This window comes from Setaria viridis, chromosome 5 (assembly GCF_005286985.2).
Source record: "Setaria viridis chromosome 5, Setaria_viridis_v4.0, whole genome shotgun sequence".
Lineage (NCBI taxonomy): Eukaryota > Viridiplantae > Streptophyta > Magnoliopsida > Poales > Poaceae > Setaria > Setaria viridis.
The window spans coordinates 44529498-44552300 of NC_048267.2; the positions used below are offsets into that span (position 1 = coordinate 44529498).

Here is a 22803-nt window from a genome sequence, read left to right on the forward strand (position 1 = left end):
CTGATTTTGATGCAGATATTGAAGCTACAAAACTGTGTGGGGATGTTCTCATACTCTGTTTTGCTGATAAAATTTGGCGACCCATTATACATAACAAATGCACTATACACAGCCCTAATTTATAGTACTCCCGAACTATACAAGTAAAACCTATCAATTGTGGTTGAAAATCACCAGCTGTCGACTAGCATCTATAAAAAGGGCAAAAAAGAAAAAGGAGGAACATGGTTACAATTTCATTTGACTGCACCTACTACATTTCTCCCTTTGCCTCTGAATTGCTCCCTATTCTTTCTTCTCACTTCCATGGGATGGCCAAGCGAGTAAGGCCGAAATGCACCGATGAGAACAGTGGAAGGCGCCATATTGAGGCTTGGCTTGGCCTTCTGCATGCCCTTCTTTGGGCTATTCAGGTAAGATTTCATGTGACCAAATATTACGCTCGGCATTTTCTTTAGCTCAACAACTGAAGATGTGAAGAATTCTTCAGTGGTTCCATCAGCCGATGAATCTAGGCTATAACCAATCGATGCATCCAAATGAGGTGGAGGAAATCTCTCAAGTTTGGTAGTACTCGTGCTTGTTACCAATCTTGGTACCTGAAGATAAAGTAACACGATTCACCATTTATTCATTGTTTCTATGTCCAAATAGTTGCTTGAATATGGCTTTTGATGCAAGCATTGCCAGGAGTGGTGGCAATTTAAGCATGATGCTATTGAGGTTTGAGTAAAAGATTCTTGCAGAGGAAAAGGGGCAACAAACACACCTTTGGATTTGCTTGCGGCTTATTATTGACATCTGGAGTAAATACTCTGCGCCCAGGATTTTGTGATGCATGCTGTCGGTTTTTATGACGTTCTACTGACCCATTGACCCTTGACTTCCTGAAAAACACACAAATGTTTAAGTTTTCTGCAAACAAAATAAAACAGCTGAGATAAGCGCAAAGAGTGGCGCCAAACCTTTTGTGCTTCTCGTACTTAAGCTTCACGTCTCTTTCTTTACATGGTGGATACCGCGGAAGGCTTGATGGTTCACAGGCATACGGTTCTGTCCTGAAGAACTGAGTCCACAGAAAATGATAAGTACAGTTGAACAAGGACCACCTCATGAGTTCCTACTCAAAATTAATCTCTATATTATATCAATGCAAACTAAGCCTAACCCATTGTTCTGTATACTGTTTGCCACAATTTTTTTCTCCTTTTGTATTTGTTCATGTAGCAGTTCATTTTAAATGGCTTGAGGATTGATAGGGTAGTATTAACCTCACTGTTCAGAGCATCAGTTGCAGTGCCTCTCATATCTGGGTCAATTGACAGGAGAGTCTCAAGAAGTGATAGGGTAGATGGTGGCACATCCTTAAATTTTTCAGCTAGACACCGTTCATATGGCTTGAACGTAGGATGAGCGAACTTCATTTTCTCCCAGTAATCCTCTGATGGAGTACCACACAACTTGAAAATCTTGTGCAATTGTTCCACCTAAACAAACCACTCGTTAATAGCTAAATCAAGTGACATCCTGCACTATTTATCCAAAATTAACATTTCAGCTGGACCAAACCAAGTACCTCTGTTCTTCCAGGAAATATGGGCTCACCAAGAAGCAATTCTGCCAATATGCAACCGACACTCCAAAGATCAACACCAACACCATAGTGAGTTGCTCCTAACAAGAGTTCAGGTGGACGATACCAAAGCGTGATCACTTGGCTCGTCATTGGCCGCATGTTGTCAGGATCATAAGAGGTGGCAAGTCCAAAGTCAGCTATCTTAAGAATTCCATCACTGCTGACAAGTAGGTTCGAGCTCTTGATGTCACGGTGCAGAACACCATTGTTATGGCAGTGTTCAATCCCGGAAAGTAATTGTTTCATGTAGCACTTCACCTGCAAACAAGGAACTAGACTTCGTGAATACCACATATAATGAAGTCAGGCATACATTTGTCAATAACCGTGTAGCTGAAAAACATCTCCTGTTGGAACCTTCCTTCTCAGAAAAGAAAGTAATTGACAACCTTTTACAGTTATTAATACAGAGTCAATTTTACCGAACCGAGTTGAGTCATTTCCATATAGTCCAAACGGCAATACAGAGTTTTACTGGATAGAGAGTTTCAGAGGTAAATTCCAGTCAGTTAACTGCAGCCAATGTTGACAGTTGAAATGTCTGTAGTTCGGTGAAGGGATTTCTGGGAAGCAGTGTGCGTGCAAAAAGAACACAATACCTGTCTCTGTCAATTGGACTCCTCTGTTCAAACCTAGGAAATACTCTGCTTCACTTAGTCTAATAGACTTACAGGTCGACATCACTGCGGTGTTCCGGTCTAATGGATTTGTTTGCTTCTTGCAAAAAGCTAAAGCAAAATTCCCCAGCTGATAATCAGTCAATGATGCTTCTTCTAGAACCAAAGAATGAAGTTACATCAGTTACAAAGTATTCGGTCTCCCAAATAGGAGACTTGACTGGCAGGTATATGCTGACAACGCTGCAAATGTCTTAGTACCCCTTTATGCTCCCTTGAAAAGAGGTGTCATATCTCAGAGCAAATGACATTGGAACGGCCCACGTTAATTATTAGTAAATACTCCCTCCGTTCCAAATTGTAGGTCGTTTTGACTTTTCTAGATTCATAGATATTATTATGCACCTAGACATACACTATATCTAGATGTATAATAATATCTATGAACCTAAAAATGTTAAAACGAACTACAATTTGAAATAGAGGGAGTAGTAAACTTCAAGTTCTTTAAAACACATGCAATTTATTTTAAGCAAATAATTTAAGATTCAATTAGAAATCATCCCTTCTCCGCATTTGAATTCGCAGGCACAGTAGTTCTGGCTGCTGGCAATCCTAAGCGACGCCAATTTTCTTTTAGTGATAAATTCCCTAACCACAGACTACCAGGGAACCAAAAGGTTGGTTAAACTCTCCACATCACCGATCAGAACTCAAGAATCCTAGTTAGCTAATTTATCAATCTTATGCATCACCAATGATTGAAATTTGTATTGCTTGTCACACACAGATTACCTCTGAAAACTACCGTACAACTAATTTCCAGGAACTGAGAGATCAGTATAGCAGGCCACTGACCATGTCTTCATTGGGGGCAGTATGTAGCAAACGCAGTGATCATACCTGAGGCAAGGACAGGCGGCGGCCGGAGGCGGTTGCGCAGGCGGTGAGGCCAGTGAGGTCATGCTCCATGTACTCAAAGACGAGGTAGAGGGAGGGAGCGGTGTTGAGGCGGGAGGTGACGAGCCCCTCGAGGCGGACGACGTGGGGGTGGTCGCCGAGGCGGCGGAGCAGGGCGATCTCCCGCGCCATGAACCGCGCGCTCTCGGCCTCGCCGACGCCGTCCACCCGCACCTTCTTCAGCGCCACCACGCGGCCGCTCTCCACGTCAATCGCCTTGTACACGTTGCTGTACGTTCCTGACCCAATCTGGCGGCACAGGGAAAAAAGATCGCAACCATTTTTTAGAAAATATCTCCAATCGAATGAGGCAAGCAATGGAATTTAGCTGATTTCTTTCTTTTCACTGACTCGGCTCTAAAAAAAAGCTAGAAAAAAATCTACAGCAACTCGTTTCTTTGAAAAGACCAGAGAGGATAACACTTACAGGTACTCCAATCGAATCAATAGACACATTGCAAGTTGACCTTTTCCATTTGTCCTTACGAATTACGAATTCTTGTGACACGGACAAGCATATAAAGTATGAACGTAGATGATGGAGCTGTGTCGTTTTTAAATCTCAGGAAAGCTGGGGATTTGCTCATCCCTGCTTATTTTTAAGCACTTCTAGGAATTCGGAGCTTGTTTATGTGCTGAGATCATCATTTGCTTTATTTTCTCTCTTTGACTCTTACAACTCATAATAACAGAACAATAAAGAATCCATTGCTCTCTTGAACTCAGAACAAGAAAGTGAGGAAGGACTTTTTTTGGAGTAGGTGACACGCCAACAACTCAATTACGATAACCAGAAAAAGCAAGAACTCAAATTACTCGCCGAATTCCACAACCGACGATCGCGTACGACAAGCACGAACAAATCGAAACAAGGATGAGAAAAGGCAAGTTCAAATCTTTCCCCAACAACCCGCTGTTCCCATGAAAAGCCCAAACTTTTTCCGGTAATTAATTGCCGATCAGCAAGCACGGGCGCGCGGCGGAAAGGATCGTCCTCACCTTCTCGAGCTTCTGGAAGGCGTCGGCGCCGCGGGGCGCCCATCCCCGGAGCGCGTCGCCGGCGGCCTCGGAGAGCCAGAGGGGCCACCCGGACGCGTCCTTCCTCACCGCCGCGATGTGCTCCTGCGGCGGCGCCTGGAGCTGCACCTCTGCCGCCTTTTCCCCTCCTCCTCCAGCGGCGGCGGCGGCGGCGGCGGGGAAGAAGAGGGAGGAGCCGGGCGCCGTGGAGAGCTTACCGAGGATGCAGCCCATGGCGGGGCCGCCGTCATGTGCCGCGCGGGCGGTCGCCGGCGGCGGCGTGGGGCGGTTGCGAGGAAACGACGGGAGGACGCGGGAAGTTGAGGGAGGGAAATGGGAGACCGCCTCAACTGTGTGCTACGTGACGGGTCTTTTGTGATGACGGTTTGGCACTCTGGATTTTGGACTGCCTGCCAGAGTGTTACAGTGCAGCTTGACTTTTGGATAAAATGTGAAAACTATTACATTTTTTTTGCAAATAATGTTTCTCGTGCTGGAGGCAGACACCCGGTTTCGAGACACACAAGTCGTGTGCTCACAGGCCGGTCTACAGCCTCTATCAATCCAAGCATGGGCTCTGTAACAAGGAAGAAAAAGGGAAACAGTTTTTACCTTCTACTTTTGTACCATTTCCAAGCTGGCTTGTTTAGCTTATCCTAAGCTATGCATGGTTTGTTTTACCATTCTATGCTAATTAAATAATTATTTAGAAAGACTTACCAAGTATGACACGCTCCTTTTAAAATATATGAGGTCATATACTTAAAAAAACAGCTTGAAAAAGTGCATTTAGAAAACAGATGGTTCTCAGCCATCTCAAGTAAGACCTTACATGAATTTATGAAATAATATATCTCGAAGGATTCTTTTATGGAATCATATGTAGGACAATAAAAGCGTCTTTAGTAATCTTCCAATAAATATCTTTCTAATAATTAGCTGATGGGATGTCCCAATATCTCTTTTATTGGTATCAATCTAATTGCTGTATGTATTTAGGGTGAGTCGGGATGGATTATTTATTTGTCCTAATAATTATTAAAAAAATGGAAAGGTAAATAGGATTTGCTCTAAGGTTAGTAAAATGGCCGGCTTTTACTGTGTTAAGTCCTTTTGTGTGCCCAATAAGTAGTGTTGAAGATTAGAGTTGATAGATGAGGGGGACCCATCTGTTTGACAAGAAAAGGTTTCCCGGGAATTAAGGGGTTCACACTTGACACGGAAGTGCTGGCAAAATTCAAAAGCTCCTTTCGCACGGGAATAAATATATTTCAGTTCATACTACTGACCGGCAGCAGAATTTAAATGCATTTTTTGCGAAACAACTAAAATTCATTTTAAACCCCTCATGTACGTTCATTTTTGCTACCGTAAATTATATAGAAAAAGCAATCCCCCTCATTTACCAGGTATACGATTTTTCCATACAAACAAAGCAAGTTTCCAAATAGATGCTGTTTTCCTCACGGATATCTGGATCCTGAACCCAGTTTTCCATGCATGCGTGATGGACCTGCCGCATGCACGTACAGTAGCTTTCAGAGTAGGAACCGAAATCAAATTTGTAGAGCAGTACCTCTTTTCAGAACTTCTTCCTCCTTTTGCAGCCTTCTCTTTCTCCTTTCCCCTGCATCATCGATCGAAATCTCCCTCCCTTGATCCCTGACGGGTCGAAATAGCCAGGCACACTCTCACAGATCTCGGGCCCTGCACCTCTGCCGCGCGTCAGCTATACCAGCAGCCATGGTTTGAGCATCACAGCATGGCTGACAGTAACATCACACTGGTGTAGTGTAGCCAGCCCAGCCTAGTGAGTAGTGACTAGTGAGAGTGGGCGGCCAAACTTTTAGGTCAGGGGTTAGTTGAATCACATCGATCTCTGCCGGACGACGAACGATTTAGCAATCAGCAGCTGCTACTGCTGTTGGTATGGTATGGATAGCATGATGGAGATCATTATTGGGTTATAAGTGGTAGTGCTCTGCTCACTCACACACCAACCAGTCACCGAATCCTTCCACAAGCGATCAGATTTGGTGCTCGAGTCTTCGTAGATCATAACTGCCGACTTCTCATCCTTTAATCTGGTTGAAACAACTGAACAATATTCAGGCAATCTAAGAGTTTTCTTGCAAATAGCTTCTTTCGTTTTAGATTATGACCTGCAAACAGTTTAGATGCCTGTAGATCATGTTCAGGCGGTTCCGGTTGTTCGCGAGTTGCCATCCACCTGTGTCGATGTGTGTATTGCCATCGCATATAGAGCTTACCTGAGAACAGTTGGGCATTCACGCAAGATTCTCCATGCTCTCTCGATCAAACATTGTTCAGACTGTCCATGACAAAATTAGGGGCATGTAGATCGTATCGGCCGACGGCCGGTTGGATGGGTTGTTAAAGAGTTGCCATCTGCGTGCATCCGTTCCACGGCACAGTTACTTGCAGCAACAGCCACGAATCCATTCATTCAGCCCAACTAAACAGCACCTGCATTCTGCAGTGACGCTGGAGTACGGTGTCCCCCCGACAGCAAGACGAAACTGCCTCAAGAGAGTAAAGTGACATCTTTTTTCCTTTTCCTTTTCCTTTTGCTCTCTCGGTGTTAACGAAGGCTGTCAAATCATACCGTTTGGTCGCATGTATGGCAAGTCAATTCCTCATAAAAGGAGATTGTTTTCCTATGCACTGACAGGCAAGGCCATTTCACCCAGACCTGAAAGTCTACGCAGTCATATTCCAGCCTCACTGAGGCCTTGAGCCTTGTTTAGTTCCCAATTTGGGAGTGGCAAAATTGACATTTTACCATAAATGCGCAACTGTAGCATTTCGTTTGTAAAAGATTCGTCTCGGTACAATAAAACTGTGCAATTAATTTTTGATTTCGTCTACATTTAGTACTCCATGCATGTACCGCAACTTTGATGTGATGGGGAATCTTCTTTTTGTATAGTGCTAAAGTTGAGATTTTGGGAGGAACTAAACAGGCCCTGACTCACTCAGCCAGCCCTGAGAGTGTGCCTTCACCCAGGGCATGGCATCAGCGTTGACTTCCCTACCCAGCGGCATGTGTGCCTTCACCAGCTGCGCTAGATTGCTTAAGGGGGTGTTTGGATACCAGGGCTAAACTTTAGCCCTGTCACATCGGACGTTCGGATACTAATTAGGATGACTAAATATAAGCTAATTACAAAACTAATTGCAGAACCCCTAGGCTAAATCGCGAGACGAATCTATTAAATCTAATTAATCCATCATCAACAATAGTTACTGTAGCACCACATTGTCAAATCATGGACTAATTAGGCTTAATAGATTCGTCTCGCGATTTAGCATAGAGGTTGTGTAATTAGTTTTATAATTAGTCTAGGTTTAATACTCCTAATTAGTGTCCCCTCCTCCCAAACACCCCATAAGCAGCTAATCCGGAGATCGCTTAAGAAGCAAAGCGAGTTTATGGACGTTAACTGCAGCGGCATGCTTGGTCTCTGTCAGTTGGAGAAAGCAAGCCCAAAAGTGAGCTACTGTGCTCTAGTGGTATGAGACTAGTGTCAGAAGGGACGGACAGCACCTACCCTAACCGTAACCGTTTAGGTAGCGCAACTGTTTGGAGCTTGATGGACGGTTAACCATGCGCCATGCATGTAAATCACGTAAAACCTTTAATAAAAAGAATCACGTAACACGCAGCAGAGGAGACAAAGCACGCTAGATGCTACCACAGTACTGACTGAAAACTCAAGAACACGAGCAGCTTGTAATTTCAGCTGTCTGATCAACGTGGGATTCAACGAGGAACTCGTGATCAACGTTGTGGACTACACCACCGTGCACTGCGAATTTGCAGATGTTCAGAGATATTCCCATTCCCTTTGACGGTTTTTTATGGACCAACAACTCTTCTGAAAAAAGGAAAAAAAAGCGTGTGAAGCTTTGACTGTAAAGTGAAGTCGCCATACACATACAGGACTGGGACTCCCGACTCCGGCCTAACCACCATGCAACTGGTTGGCTCCAACTCCATCACGCACGGCTGCCTGGCCGGCCGCCTGCCATCACCAGTGGCAGCCGGCAGCGGCACCGGCCGGTCACCTCAGCTCCACCCCCAAAAGTCTCGCCAGGACACCAACCCCTGGTTGAAATCGTGATCGACCAGCGTGGGATGGCTGCCAGATGTGAAGGATGGTGCGGTTTGGTCGCCGCGCTCGTGCTCTGGCGTTCTGGTGATATGATCAGTGTCAGCGTGCATGTCATCTTCAGTCATGGTCGTCGTTGCTCCTCTCCCTGTAGTCTGTAGACATATCTCCTGTCTTTGACTCTGGAGGTTGCAAAGTACTCGTAGTATATTAGTATATATACTAGCGAGTATAAAAGTATAGTGCTTGCTCGTCGCAACACATGGATGCGGCGGTGCCTTGCTTTTGGGGTCAAGCAAGCGCCCGGCCGGTCTTCAATGGCTGAGGGCGACGCGTGTGATGTTTGGGTAATTGGCTTGCTTGGTGGAGACAGATGTGGAAGCTGCGCAAGTGCACGGCCATTTTCAGATCCTTTTCCGGCGTCCTAGTTGCTTTTTTTTGAAACACGGCGTCCTAGTTGCCACTCAGCGCTTGGCACTCGACCCAGACAGATAGCCTCTGGGATTTTCGTGTCAAATCGTGCTTGTGTGGCCACCTCGAGATTTTTCTGCGTGAAACCGTGGCTGTGAAGAGTGAAAAGACTCGCTGTTTCACTTGTCCTTTCTTTCCTTCTTCTAACTGCGTCGTAGTAGAGGGTGGCAGACTTGTATTAGCTGTGTTGACGCCTCCACACAACACTTGTTCAAAGTCAACGCGCCCGTCTTTTACATACCACCAAGTTCGACCTGTTGGAACTAGTCAACCCTTGGAGGTTTGTTTCGACGTGTTTGACCAAACAGAACAGCCAGACCAGACGAAGAACCAACCTTTTTTTTTTCTAGTGCTACAGAGCGTAGCTGTGCAGTAGCTAGCCAATAGTTTCTGCCACCTATCCGTAGGAAAATAAAGTTACATTATTAAGAGTTCATCACAGGTTTCAGTTTTGATAGCTGAACCACACACTGCTCCGTCCTCAATCAACCAGGTTAAGAATCATAAACACCCGTGACTGCAAATAACCGGCAAGACAGGGCGCCTACGAGCGGCGATTGTGATGCCTCAATCATTGTCAGGTAATCCTAGTTAACCGCGACTCGGCAGTATTTATCATGCAACCCACAAGAAAAATAATCAAGCGTGACATCGTCATGTCTTAATCCGACCTCATGCCTGATGCTCTTCTTTCAAACGAATCAAATTTCGACGCGTGTCCTTTCCAAAAGCATAAAAAAACTTTTGACGCATGCTGTGCCAGGAATTTCCTGCGTAAAACAGCAGCATGCAATCCGCAGCTGAGTAAGTAACCGGCCACAAAGATGCGTCCAAGCAAAACCAACAGAAACACAAGCATCTCAGACAACGACTAGTAGCACACATGACTAATCACATTCAGACACAAAACAATGGACATGGTGAAAATCAAATATGAGATGCTACCCGTCACATTCAGATTGCTCGGACTTGTGTAAAACTGATGATTTGTATCAAATATAAACAGGATTCCATGAGCGAAGAGAAACACGTCACAGCACCGATAATTCAGGCGACTGGACAAATAAAATCAAAATGTGAGACAAGAAAATGAATGAACTCTGGAGTTATCATAAGCAGTTTTCAGTTTTCGCTTCAGTCCCATGGTCCAATCCCCTATATATATTGTCTTAATAAACGGCCACACTGAAATGGCAGAGCAGGAGAATTAGCAGGCATTGTTCTCTTATATAATACCCAATGGGGATGCAATTTACAGTTCATATATCAGCCATAGGGTGGTTTAGCCAGAGCAGAGCTTTTCGAGAGCCAGGTTCTCATCCCCATCGACACTCTTAAGGGTACTTCTCACAAGATCCTCTGGGAAGCCCATCTCAACCAGCTTCTGCACCTGTACTCCGCACGAACAAAAAGGCTCATCAACATGTACATGTCTTACATACGCAATGAAATGATGAGCAGTATTGTCAGTACCTTCTCTTCCATGCCAGTGGGCGCACTCTTTGCGAAGGCCTATGTCCAGTAGCGAGCCGTAGCAGCGAATGTTGGATAATCACACAGGTACTGCAGAAACAGAATCAACACACAGAAATTAATGGGAGAAGGTCGGCAATAGTAATTCAGTTAAGAATCTCACAAGTTCTTGTACAGCTTTATGGGTCCGCACTGTTCCATTCGTTCTTGCAGTGAATGTTCAGAGCTTATGCTTTACACTCTGCATCACTGGACTAATTCTTGCAGTACAAATTCCAGAAGGAAGTTACTAAGCCCATCCTGTAGGCTATATAATGCCTCCTTTGGGACTGCCTAGTGGCCTAGTCTGTTAGCAAAGTAACAACCACAACATCACTAGTACACTCCAACAAAGAACTTAGCTGTGTTGCTGGACAAATATATCAAAGAGGTATTTCCTTGGAATTTGCTATCCTTCATTTCGGCTGAGGACATGGTCATACGTCATAGTAAAAACGGTTTATTAGAAACTTCTTACACCCAGCTTTACATAAAGCGTTATATATCCTTGTGGGCCATACTAAATGCATACGAGCTTGCTGAAAACCAAATAAAACAAAGCTACGCCCTATCTTGCAGTCTAGCATCTGCTTTAGCACTACATGGAGAACATACAGGACTAATTGCACTAGTGGAAAAATTCTATAGCAGAAAAATAAAACATACAGGACTACCACAAACATATTCACCTGTGTAACATTACAACTGTAAAATTGCCAAGTGCGCTGCAGGCACAAGCTCATGTGATGGATGCAACAAAGTTCACATTGAATCTCATGCTTACTTTGCTGTGAAAATGTATGACGTTATTCAACCAACAGCATGACGAGGCAATTATGCAGCAGAAACATATTTTCTGGATAAACAGTCATTCTGACTCATTTCTGGGAATCCACCATTGACAGGCTATGGCAATTTAACTCTCAACCAACTTTAGCTTAAATCGCAAAAATTAAATATATAGTGCACTAAAAATAGAACCACAACAGGAAACAACCAGTTCAGACCTGTTGTGCAACAACAGCATCCTGAGGATCATCAGGTGCAGGAGAAGAAAGCAGAGCTTAAAGGGAAAGCAGTGCTGTCTTCAAAGTAAGGGCTGGGCTCCACTGATCTTTCAGAATGTCCAAGCAAATTGCCCCATTTTGGCTACTGATGTTAGGGTGCCTTCAAGATAGATTGGAGGATAAGTCAGAGCTGTACTGAAAAAAAAAACTAAGCGAGGGCAGCAGAACTTAGGAGCACAAGGGGAGACATGTAACAAAATGGCAAGATAATAATCTGCAATTCCAGGCGCGCGAGGGCGAGGCCGACGAGTGGAGGGGGGATCCGATGGAAGGAAGGCGCGAGGTGGGGGAAGGGATCGGAAGAGGAGGGGCGGCTCACCGGGGAGGCGGATGTCGATGGTGAAGGTGCCGCCCTCGTAGGGGCTATCGGCGGGGCCGGCGATGGTGCCGGTGAGGTGGGAGATGTTGGCGCCGTCGTGCAGCGTGATGAAGACGCCCGAGACCTCCCGGTCGCGGTTGCACTCGGTGAGCTCCTCCTGCACTGACAGGCAAGGCCATTTCACCCAGACCTGAAAGTCTACGCAGTCATATTCCAGTCTCACTGACTCACTCAGCCAGCCCTGAGAGTGTGCCTTCACCCAGGGCATGGCATCAGCATTGACTACCCTACCCAGCGGCATGTGTGCCTTCACCAGCTGCGCTAGGTTGCTTAAGCAGCTAATCCGGCGATCGCTTAAGAAGCAGAGCGAGTTTATGGGCGTTAATTGCAGCGGCATGCTTGGTCTCTGTCAGTTAGAGAAAGCAAGCCCAAAAGTGAGCTACTGTGCTCTAGTGGTCTGAGACTAGTGTCGGAAGGGACGGACGGCACCTACCCTAACCGTAACCGTTCAGGTAGCGCAACTGTTTGGAGCTTGATGGACGGTTAACCATGCGCCATGCATGTAAATCACGTAAAACCTTTAATAAAAAAGAATCACGTAACACGCAGCAGAGGAGACAAAGCACGCTAGATGCTACCACAGTACTGCCCCTGTAAACTGAAAACTCAAGAACACGAGCAGCTTGTAATTTCAGTTGTCTGATCAACGTGGGGAATCAAGAAGGAACTCGTGATCAACGTTGTGGGTGACACCACCGTGCACTGCGAATTTGCAGACGATCAGAGATATTCCCATTCCCTTTGACGGTTTTTTATGGGTCAACAACTCTCTGAAAGAAGAAAAAAAATTACGTGTGAAGCTTTGACTGTAAAGTGAAGTCGCCATACAGGACCGGGACTCGGGACTCCGGCCTAACCACCATGCAACTGGTTGGTTCCAAGCCCATAACACCGGTGGCAACCGGCGATGGCACCGGCCGGTCACCTCAGCACCACCCCCAAAAGTCTCGCCAGGACACCAACCCCTGGCTGAAATCGTGATCGATCAGCGTGGGATGGCTGCCAGATGTGAAGGACAAGAACAGAGTGTGCAACTGCAAAGTCAACTTCTCCATCTCACTGAATGCGCAAAGATGCCTCGTGTTTGGGATAATATCCAACATGGAGCTAATGTGCTTGGCGAGGTGATCCTTAACACTATCTGGTGCAGTTCCATACATGTTTATGAGAGAGATGGTGAACTTAAACATAGCGGTGATGCTCTTCTCATCTACGATACTATCATCCTTTATCTCGCTGTGAAAAAGACGGTACGGATGTAAAAGAAAGCCACCATCATCAGACTGAAAAATACTACCAGCAAGAGAAAGGACTTACCAACGCTGCAACGCAGAGGCTAGAGCATGTACAGGAAATCCTATCACACCCCAGTTAGAAGGTGGAGCATTGATTGCTCGATGATTCTTGGAGTAGCTCTCCAGATAACCAGCAAAAGAGCTAAACATTTTCTTCACAGCAAGCTCCTTTATACCTCCAGATAATGAACCGAAAGGGAAACCTTCCATCAGTAATGCTAAGTGTAAGATCGAGGACTTGGAAGAGTTTTCATCATTCAGCGCACATGTATATACTTGATCAACAGTTGCCGAAGATGCATAGCTCAAGATTATGCACAATGAACGTGCAACCTTCCGCAAAGTACTGAGAGGCACAAGAACTTCCTCTGGTGATGCCAAAAATTTTAACAGGAGGAATAGTTGACTAACTATATTAATTGAAGTCTCAGTTTCAGCGTAACGCATGAAGAAACACCATAGTTCTGTAATAATTTCCAAGCAAAGGAAATGGGGATGGAAAAGGTTTTCAAGTAAGAAAGCTTCCAGCTCATTCCAAGCTGCACTCGAGGCAACAGCAGAAATCATAAAAGTCTTCAAGGGTTGCATGAGAGAAGCATACACAGGTTGCCAAACTACTGCGGGAGAATGGTCTGCACCATATAAGGCAGGGATTTCAAAGCCAAGGACATATGAGTAGATGTCTTCTGAAGTTAAGATATTAAGAAGAGTTTGTAGCTTTTTAGATAATTCAATTACCACCACTTCTGTCAACCACGAGGAAGCAGAAGGTGTAAAAACACAACTAACTCAGCAGGTAAAAGTGCTCTATTTCTATGATCAACATCTGAATCCGTAGAGAAAATGCAATCCAATGAAGCCAAATTTATCTCTATCTGATTAGCTTGTCTCATGTGATCTGAACTATTAGCTTCTTCGTTTTCAAAAAAATAACGTGCAAGCTGACATTTGGAATCTGGTGTTACTTCAGATGACTTCATAAGTGTATCTAGTAAAACAAATAAAGTTGGCTCCAACAACTCAACAAGTGCCTCATTTGCTGCTTTCAATTGTGGCTTCTTGCTGAGTAAAATGCTTGCGGATGTGATCACTAGTGCACACCTGATTATATTCTTGTGTATAATCATCGATTCAGATGGATATGCTGAACAAATCCTTACAGCATTTATCAAGAAAACTTGATTGGTAGGAATGCCCTTCTGGCTTCAGAGGTACCAATGGCTTCTGGTAACGGCATGCACCATGTTTCGGCAGCAACTCTCAGAGATTTTATGGACAGAGAGAGAAGGGTTAGGATGATTTCTCTGACATTTATTTTTTCTTCAATCATTCCTTTACCACTTTGCAGTAAGGAGACTACACCCTTCCATGATACATTCAGCAAAGTCACCTGGCTTCCACCACTGGATGCTGCATAGGTTCCCAATTTACACAAAGTCTGAATAGTGGATAATGTAATCCTGGTCACATCACTAGCAAGACCTTGTTCGATGTGTTTCACAGTAGTATCTTCATCAGGTATGCTCGTTTTGCAGTTATCTGCTTTTGCAGCCTCAGAGTATGCCCAGCACAGCTTGGTTGTTTCATCTAGAAAAACAGGTGCAGCCCTAGCGATATCTGGCGCAGCTCCATGAATTTTCTGTGACCATATATCCGTCAGAGATATACCTAAAGATTTAGCCTGAGATAGGAGTGCTTGGAAAACAGCTATTCATGTGCCTGAACCTTAATTTGTAGCTCTTGTTGGGTTTCAACTCTAGCCTACCCCAACTTGCTTGGGACTGAAAGGCTATTGTTGTTGTTGTTGTATATATCCGTCAGAGAGATTATACAATGACATCATTTCTGCAACATTAACACAGCAAGAGTTTGAAAAGAACACCCACTATCTCATATTCATATGATCAGAGTATGCTGATAAGATGTATCAAGACTAAGGATCAGGAAGTTCATTTTAATGATGAATTTCCAATATTTCATGTAATATCCCATTTGAAATTGCTAAAAGATATGTAAGTAATTTGAATATGGGCATCATATGAATGGTAACAAATTTAACTCGAATAAGCAGCGCGCTACTTTTAGGAAAGGGGAGAATATCTATGAAAAGGTAACACATATAATAACCTAATATAATACAAGATTAGGTAAAGTGTGGCTGAAATCATACACATATATGCCAATACTTCTGCTAAAGAACTGATTAGCAAAAGAGTTTAAAAGAATTCTTTCTCAGTAAATTGATCTTTGACTTATACAGGATATATTGCCAGTTTGCCACTGGCTTTGCCATTTCAACAAGTTAATTCTACCACAGTACAAGATAAAAGTTTACCTTGTTGTCAACTATTGAGCTTTCCGTCAGACTTAGCAACTCTGAAATAAATTCACCGGTAGTGTGCACCATATCTACAGTAATGCATTTTGCCGCGGAAGGAAGGAGCTTGATCGAGATATTTAAGGTCATTGAAATTATCTGGAGTCCAGAAGTTGAGTTTCTATTAGATTTCTCATGAGAAGGATACCGGAAATGGAAAAGGATGCAGTCGCACTCCAGATGTAGTAACATGAAGTATAAAAACAAAATGGACAAGTTAGTGAAGAGATGTGCCAATTTATAATACTACTATACAGTTAGCTTCAATTTTCGCTGATAGACACTTATTTTGCCTTACAAAGATTCTGTCCACAAGTTATGTGTAACTAAATTCATGTCATAATGCAACTTTCTGTCAATAAGTTATGTGATATGTACTGTATAACCAACAATGATAGCTACAAAGAAACTTGGCATGTGCTAACTGAAAGGTTCTACCATCCACTGTCTTTATAGTGATTTCTTCTGGAACTCTGGAGATAAAGTGGAATCACAAATAATACACGAGTATTGGTATGAGATTTCAGTTTATATCATAAACATGTATGGATCTATGGTCTGCTTTAGGCTACAAGCTTACAGAAGCAGGGCAGAGGAAAGGGGTAGCAGATGATACATCAATATATATTGTTATAATCCATCCAAATTAACACAAACAATTTAAGCAATGTCAAAGGCACAGTTCCATATTTCAAATGACCTCTGGGAGAATTCTGGAGTGTTCTTCCTCTTGGACCTCTTCAGATTCCTCAATAGATTCAACAGACCACAGGAGATGCTTTCCGCACCATGAGCTGGCCTAGTATAGATATACGAGCAATTAAATTTGGTTTCAGTGGTTGGGCAAGCTTGCAGATAGCCACTACAGTTGGCAAACACCTCCCATGGTCCCTAACAAACTCCACTTAAAAATGTAAGAATTACCTTTGCAATAAGAGCAAGAAATTGCCCCAGACAATCAGTCATATCTATACATGAGCATTTCAGAGCAACCTGCAAAATTGACTTGTGTAGCACGCAGTGCGATACACCTGAACATCCAGAATCATCCCAAGATACCTAAAATGCTGTGAAGGTAATACACCGAAACACAGTAAGAGCAAATATTCAGAGCATCAACTAGGACTATCTGAATCAGCAGCAGCTTCTAGGTGGTGAGACTTGCCATCCAATCTCTATTTGCAAATAGTAAAGGCTAAAGAATTAAATGAAATAATAATGAAGGGGGGGAGGGGGGGGGGGGGGGGGGGGGGCAGGGCAAAGATACAGTAAGGCTGTCAAGTATCAGGCTCAGATCATCTGGAGAATACTCAAAGGAACTCTCGAGTTGGTTGATAAGGGCAATTCTATTCTCCAGCACCTGTTAAAAATCGATATGAAGTTAGCATGCTGCAATTGACTTCATTGCACGAATGTCATATTAAGCCGCTTACTAACATGTAATCGCTGTTTCAGAAGAAAAATGCAATGTCTGAACTCTGAAAGCAAATGGAAATGAACAGAACAATTAATTGCTAACTAGCATCACAACAACCAGACATGAGACCTCCAATACAAATGGGGAGCTTACCAATGAGCTCGGCAAACACTACTCCCATCCACCCACACAAAACGCGTCTGCTAGTGTCTATTGATTGGCAATCAAATTAATTCCAAGTTTCACGAGCGCGTACCCAATCAGTGCACCGCTGCGAATTCATGGCGGCCTGGACCAAATCAAACCCTAGGGGGAGGGGAACGGGCGAAGCGGAACCGCGAAACCGGCGCCTCGACGAGAAGCGAGGGAGATGATGGCGTACCTCGGAGGATTTAACCGCCCCTAGGAGGGACTCCAGGTCGCCACACCTCCCCTCCGGCACGCCGCCGTCGACCTCCATTGCTTGCTCGGTTGCTCCCTCGCTCGGCGCGTGGCTGGTTTTGCCGTTTCCCGCCTCTTCCGTTAGGCGCCCGCGCTCCCACTAATTGGACTGAGGAAGTATTTCTCGGGTAGGTGGAGGGTACGCTAATTAAAAGAATTAAATATAAATTAATTGTGAAATTAATTGAACGTGACTAACGAGAAGAATCTATTAAATCTAATTAATTCATCATTAGCCCATGTACTGTACCACTGCACTATCAAATAATGAACTAATTAAATTTAATAAATTTATCTTGTAATTAATCTTCATCTGTGCAATTATATCTCGTAAATTAATCAAAATATTTAATGTGATAGGAATTAAAGGTGGAACTAAATATTCAATGTAACTTTAGATGGCTCGGCTATTTACTTCAACAAAAGTTTGGGCTTAGCAGCGTTGCGGTGGCGCGGGCGGCGGACGTCGGCTAATGGGCCTTACAATCTATTAGTCCGTTCGGCCCAGTCCTAAAGAAGTCTTCAGCTTTGAACGTCTCGTGCTCAAAGCTCAACGACTCAACGTCCTGCTTGGTGGCCAGCAAGTTGCTAGCAGAAATATGCATTATGCAATGGTGATAGCACTCTACGAGATCGACGCTTTGTTTACGAAAGCCATTGTCAGAAAGCTATGCGAACTTTGTGGAGAGGAGGAACGTGTGTAGGCCTAGCTACACATACAAATGTACGCTCTCCTAATTAGCCACTGTGAATTAGCATTGTTATAGCAGTATACTATACAACTATAGGATCCCTATAGTAGCAGTACTATTAACATATTTGTTATTTGCTAAGGCCTTGTTTACTTTCCAATTTGGGAGTGGCAAAATTGGTACTTTGCCATAAATGCGCAACTGTAGCGTTTCGTTTGTATTTGTGAATTATTGTCCAAATATTGACTAATTAGGCTCAAAAGATTCATCTCGCAAAGTACAACAAAACTGTGCAATTAGTTTTTAATTTCGTCTACATTTAGTACTCCATGCATGTACCGCAAGTTTGATGTGATGGGGAATCTTCTTTTTGCATAGTGTCAAAGTTGGGAGTTGGGAGGAAACTAAACATGGCCTAAGCTTTTCTTCAACTTTTGTAACAGTATTTTTTACGTCCAAGTGTACAGCAGCACATGGCAAGGGCTGCCATGTATAGTAAACTTTAAGAGCCTGCAAGTAGATCTCTGCTCATGACATGGTCGGCGCCATTGACGATCAATTATCAAACGAATTACCCAAACAATCGGACGGTTAATAATCCTTAAATAATGTTGAAAGCTGACTGCATTTGTACAGCGGGCCTCTGCAGTCTGCACAAGGAAAGCTGACTGATCTGCATCGGTATTCCCGTTGAATTCCAGAAACTTCAGAGCACGGGTGTAGGCCATTCATAGGGTGTGTAGTTCGCCACTCGTCTGCATTTGTACAGACCGCATCCTTCGTCTTCCTCAGTTCCTCATCTCAAATTGATCATCTTGTCCAGAGTCCGTTGCTACAGTATACCGTGCATGATTCTAGCTACACTTTCAGCATGCAACTAAGCGTGGCTAACTCCATCATACAACTGGAGAGAGACATCTCAATTCGCATCCTGTGATCTTGCCTGAGCCTTCTTCCTTTTCGAATTGGTCATACCATGCTTGAAATGCACTTCATCAGCACAAGTTGTTTCTCTTTGCCCTTTCCCCGGATTGAACTTACGCCATAGCCTTTTCTGATGCTGACAATGCTGTTCGTGCTTCTTGATTCGGCAGCTGTCCAAATCTGCAGCGAAAGGCGGTGGTGCTCGGTCGCGCCGGGCAGTCGGCGGAGCGAAGGGAGTGGACAAGGCCGCGGCGAACGCGCTGCCGCCTCTGCGGCTCCTCGCCACCCTCGCCGTGATAGTTTGGACCCTGTTCCTCTACTTGCAATTCTCCGTGCTCAGCGCCGCGGTGGAGGTGGTGGAGGTGAGCCATGGTGCTGACAGCGCCGACCCGTGCCGGGGCCGGTACGTCTACGTGCACGACCTGCCGCCGCGCTTCAACGCCGACATCATCCGCGACTGCCGCAAGACCGAGGACCACTGGGGCGACATGTGCGGGTTCATCAGCAACGCCGGCCTCGGCCGGCCGCTCGCCGACCGCGCCGACGGCGTCATCACCGGCGAGGCCGGGTGGTACGGCACGCACCAGTTCCCGCTCGACTTCATCTTCCACAACCGGATGAAGCAGTACGAGTGCCTCACCAACCACTCCGCCGTGGCCAGCGCCGTGGTCGTCCCGTTATACGCCGGCTTCGACCTCGCCCGCTACCACTGGGGCTACGACAACGCCACCAGGGACGCCGCGTCCGTGGACCTGGCGGAGTGGCTCATGGCGCGTCCCCAGTGGCGGCGCATGGGTGGGCGCGACCACTTCCTCGTCGCCGGCCGGACGGGCTGGGACTTCCGGAGGAGCAACAACGTCGACCCGGACTGGGGCAACGACCTCCTCGCCATGCCGGCCGGCCGGAACATGTCGGTGCTCGTGCTCGAGTCCACGTTCCTGCACAGCAGCGACTACTCCGTGCCGTACCCGACCTACTTCCACCCCAGGTCCGACGCCGACGTGCTCCGGTGGCAGGACAGGGTGCGCGGCCAGCGGCGGGAGTGGCTCATGGCGTTCGTCGGCGCGCCGCGGCCGGACGTTCGAATGGACATCCGGATCCGGGATCAGGTCATCGCGCAGTGCAAGGCGTCCAGCGCGTGCGCCCTGCTGGCGTGCGCGCGCGCCCCCGGCAGCCCCCAGTGCCACGCCCCCGGCGACATCATGCGGCTTTTCCAGAAGGCAAGCTTCTGCCTGCAGCCGCCTAGGGACTCGTGCACGCGGCGGTCGGCGTTCGACTCCATGGTGGCCGGGTGCATCCCGGTGTTCTTCCACACGGCGTCGGCGTACAAGCAGTACCGGTGGCACCTCCCAAAGGACCACCTCAACTACTCCGTGTACATCCCGGACGCCGACGTCCGGCGGCGCAACGTCAGCATCGAGGCCTTGCTCCGGGCGATCCCGCCGGCGACGGTGGACCGGATGCGGTAGGAGGCGATCAAGCTCATCCCGAGGGTTTTGTACGCCGACCCAGGTCGAGGCTGGAGACGATCAGGGACGCGTTCGACGTCGCCGTCGAGGGGGTCCTCGACACGGTGGCGCGGATCAAGAAAGGTGAGTACGTGGACAGTGGCCGGCCGGTCAGCGAGGACCCGCCGAACCTGTACGTCTCGACGGAGTCGAGGTTCCGGCCTAAATCCGCCATTTCCAGAATAATGATGTGGCTTAAACAACGGATCAAAGGACGTTTCTAACGCTGCCAGGGTGTGTGTGTTGTGTGTGTGTGTTGGGGGGGGGGGGGGGGGGGGGGGGGGGAGGGAGGGACGAAATGCTGGATAGTCGAATCAGTTGAGCTCCCAGCGAGGCACGCCGTGAGGCAGCTGAGCTCCCAGCGAGGAGGGAAGGCTTGAAGCCACGCAGGTTGGAGCAGAGCCGCAGCAGCCGCGCGTAGTGGCCGCAGTGCCGGAGAGGAGCCATCGTCGTTGCGCGTGGTGGCCGTAGTGCCAGAGCGGAGCCGCTGTGACTGGTGGCTGCCTGGCCGGTGCTGCAGCAGCGCCGGCAGAAGCGCAGCCATCGCCGTCGCACGTGGTGGCTGACACTGCCGCGGCCCGTGGGCAGGGTTCCCGTCGCCGCTGCGACTGGTGGCCACCTGGTTGGGGCTGCCGCAGCACCGCTGCCCGACTTTTTTATTTTTGGCTTTTTTTTAAGTTTTTCAAAATACACCTTGCGAGAGATTTCAAAAAATACCCCGATCTCAACGCCATAGCTACACGTCTCAGCGCCATAAGCTTTGACGCTGGTTGCACATGTGGCCGTGACCTGGCAGCTCGGCGCTACAGGTCTCGGCGCCGAGCTCCCCAACCAACAAAACTAGCCGTTGCCACTTTCTGCGTATCACCGACTCATTCGGTGGTGCGCAAGGGTGGTCACCATATCAATTGGTGGATGCCACCTCAGCTAGTCGTTGGGCCATCCACGCCCACAAACGCCTCGGCCCAAATCACCTAGGTGGTGGTCAAGACAAGCCACCGAACTAGTAAGTGACTTGCCTGGACCCAAGTTCATCAATCCAATGAGAGGTAGAATTGAACCTCTCACGGGTACCGAAGAACCTCTCGCATACAATAGCTACTAAGTATTTGAGGATGAGAAAGTACTAACACCAGCATCAGATATCTTTATATTTCTTATACATTGAAAGCTTGAATTTAAACATAAGGTAGCAAGGAAATACAATGTATCAATACGAGCATGCCATAATTATTTAAAGAGACTGATCAATGGCTAGACAAATAGCAGCATCTTTTATTCTTCCTTATGCTGACAAACTCGAACCCTTTCAGATAGAAGGGCATTTGAGTAATAACAGGATTACCTCATGAAAAAGCTCCATCTAACATGCCAGCTTCAAGTTGTTACCTTTTCATAAAACATGCCCTAGTACAAACCTCTAGAGGAGGATGAAAAGAAAGGGTAAAGAGTGGCCCTGAAAACTGATGGTCTCAATTGTCTCCCACTATATTTAGGAACTGTTCAGCTGATGCAGGAGATTAGGTGGTCTGCTCAGGTGGGCAATCAATGGCAACGGGCCGACAGCAACAAAAATGCAGTTCAATTTGACTGCACATAACCAAACAAGAAAAAAAGGTGCTTTGTGCAAAAATATAAGATTCAAAGTGAGGAAGAATTGAAGCTTTTACAAATATAGTTATATTTCAAACTAGCACATGTTTCCCAGAAAAACAATAACATTGATACAGATAAGGATTGCAGAATCAATCACTCGGTACTTTCTCATCCTCGAATACTTAATAGCTATTAGCAAGTTACCGACTGATTCGGTGGCTTGTCTTGACCACCGACCACCGAATCAGCCGGTGACTTGGGCCCAGGCGTCAGTGGGCGTTGATGATCCAACGGCTAGCTAAGGTGACACCCACAGATTGATACGGTGACCACCCTTGCGCACCACCGAATGAGTCGATGATATTCCAGAAAGTGGCAACTGCTAGTTTCCTTGGTTGGGGAGCTGTGGCACCGAGCTCGGCGTGAAGATCCCTGGCCTCGAGCTGCCAGGTCACAGCCATGTGTGCAGCCCCGCAGACGTAGGCCTGCGACCTCAGCGTCAAAGCTTATGGTGTCGAGACATGTTAGCTTGGACGTCGAGATCAGGGTTTATTTTTTGAAATCTTTCTTCCGGGAGCGTATTTGCGAAAAACTTTAAAAAAAGGCAAAAAAAATAAAAAAGTCGCCACCGCTGCGATGGCCGTCTAGCCGGAGCTGCCGCAGCCTCGCGGTCGGGCGTCACGCGTCGGACAGGAGCCGTCAACGCTGCGCAGGTGGGCGGAGCCGCAAAGCGCTGCTCGCCTCGCAGCTCGCACAGCGAC

General features: G+C 46.4%; 2 protein-coding genes, 1 long non-coding RNA gene and 1 pseudogene across 9 annotated transcripts; 1 reads left to right on the forward strand and 3 right to left on the reverse strand.

The window, feature by feature from the left end:
- Positions 1-18: 18 nt before the first annotated feature.
- On the reverse strand, positions 19-4584 carry LOC117858092 (probable serine/threonine-protein kinase At1g54610). The gene is made up of 7 exons (XM_034741090.2): positions 4213-4584; positions 3157-3462; positions 1577-1894; positions 1272-1487; positions 966-1066; positions 770-887; positions 19-599 (listed from the first exon to the last, which is right to left on the reverse strand). The coding sequence occupies exons 1-7, from the start codon at positions 4462-4464 to the stop codon at positions 237-239; spliced, it is 1674 nt and encodes a 557-aa protein (XP_034596981.1). The 5' UTR covers positions 4465-4584; the 3' UTR covers positions 19-236.
- A 5340-nt stretch (positions 4585-9924) lies between these two features.
- On the reverse strand, positions 9925-13250 carry LOC117857804 (uncharacterized). 6 transcript variants are annotated; one of them, XR_004640865.2, is made up of 5 exons: positions 13110-13249; positions 11733-11894; positions 11354-11513; positions 10308-10397; positions 9925-10224 (listed from the first exon to the last, which is right to left on the reverse strand). XR_004640865.2 is itself a non-coding variant. In XM_072294002.1 (5 exons), the coding sequence occupies exons 1-2, from the start codon at positions 12127-12129 to the stop codon at positions 11464-11466; spliced, it is 447 nt and encodes a 148-aa protein (XP_072150103.1). In that variant the 5' UTR covers positions 12130-12716; the 3' UTR covers positions 9925-10224; positions 10308-10397; positions 10471-10653; positions 11354-11463. The 6 variants fall into 6 exon arrangements, 2 of the variants coding, with proteins under 2 accessions (XP_072150103.1, XP_072150102.1); XR_004640866.2 differs by having other exon boundaries at positions 11733-11889; positions 13110-13248; XR_004640864.2 differs by having other exon boundaries at positions 11733-11922; positions 13110-13246.
- A 1337-nt stretch (positions 13251-14587) lies between these two features.
- On the reverse strand, positions 14588-17429 carry LOC117857803 (uncharacterized). Of its 2 annotated transcripts, XR_011898273.1 has the most exons (6): positions 17264-17429; positions 16389-16824; positions 16165-16263; positions 15423-15563; positions 14813-14932; positions 14588-14726 (listed from the first exon to the last, which is right to left on the reverse strand). It is a non-coding gene; the product is annotated as an uncharacterized lncRNA (long non-coding RNA). The 2 variants fall into 2 exon arrangements; XR_011898272.1 differs by having other exon boundaries at positions 14649-14932.
- Positions 17430-17933: 504 nt separating this feature from the next.
- Positions 17934-20670, forward strand: LOC117856580 (xyloglucan galactosyltransferase KATAMARI1 homolog; annotated as a pseudogene).
- The last annotated feature ends 2133 nt before the right edge of the window (positions 20671-22803 follow it).

Bases quoted from the DNA above. Each gene is read 5' to 3' on its own strand.
- LOC117858092 (XM_034741090.2), bottom strand. From the start codon at position 4,464: ATGGGCTGCATCCTCGGTAAGCTCTCCACGGCGCCCGGCTCCTCCCTC. The intron at 3,463-4,212 runs GTGAGGACGATC...CTGTGCCGCCAG, and splicing joins CCTTCCAGAAGCTCGAGAAG to ATTGGGTCAGGAACGTACAG. The intron at 600-769 runs GTGTGTTTGTTG...CTTTATCTTCAG, and splicing joins AGCCGCAAGCAAATCCAAAG to GTACCAAGATTGGTAACAAG.
- LOC117857804 (XM_072294002.1), bottom strand. From the start codon at position 12,129: ATGCCGCTGCAATTAACGCCCATAAACTCGCTCTGCTTCTTAAGCGAT. The intron at 11,514-11,732 runs GTGAGCCGCCCC...TCTATCTTGAAG, and splicing joins CATCGACATCCGCCTCCCCG to GCACCCTAACATCAGTAGCC.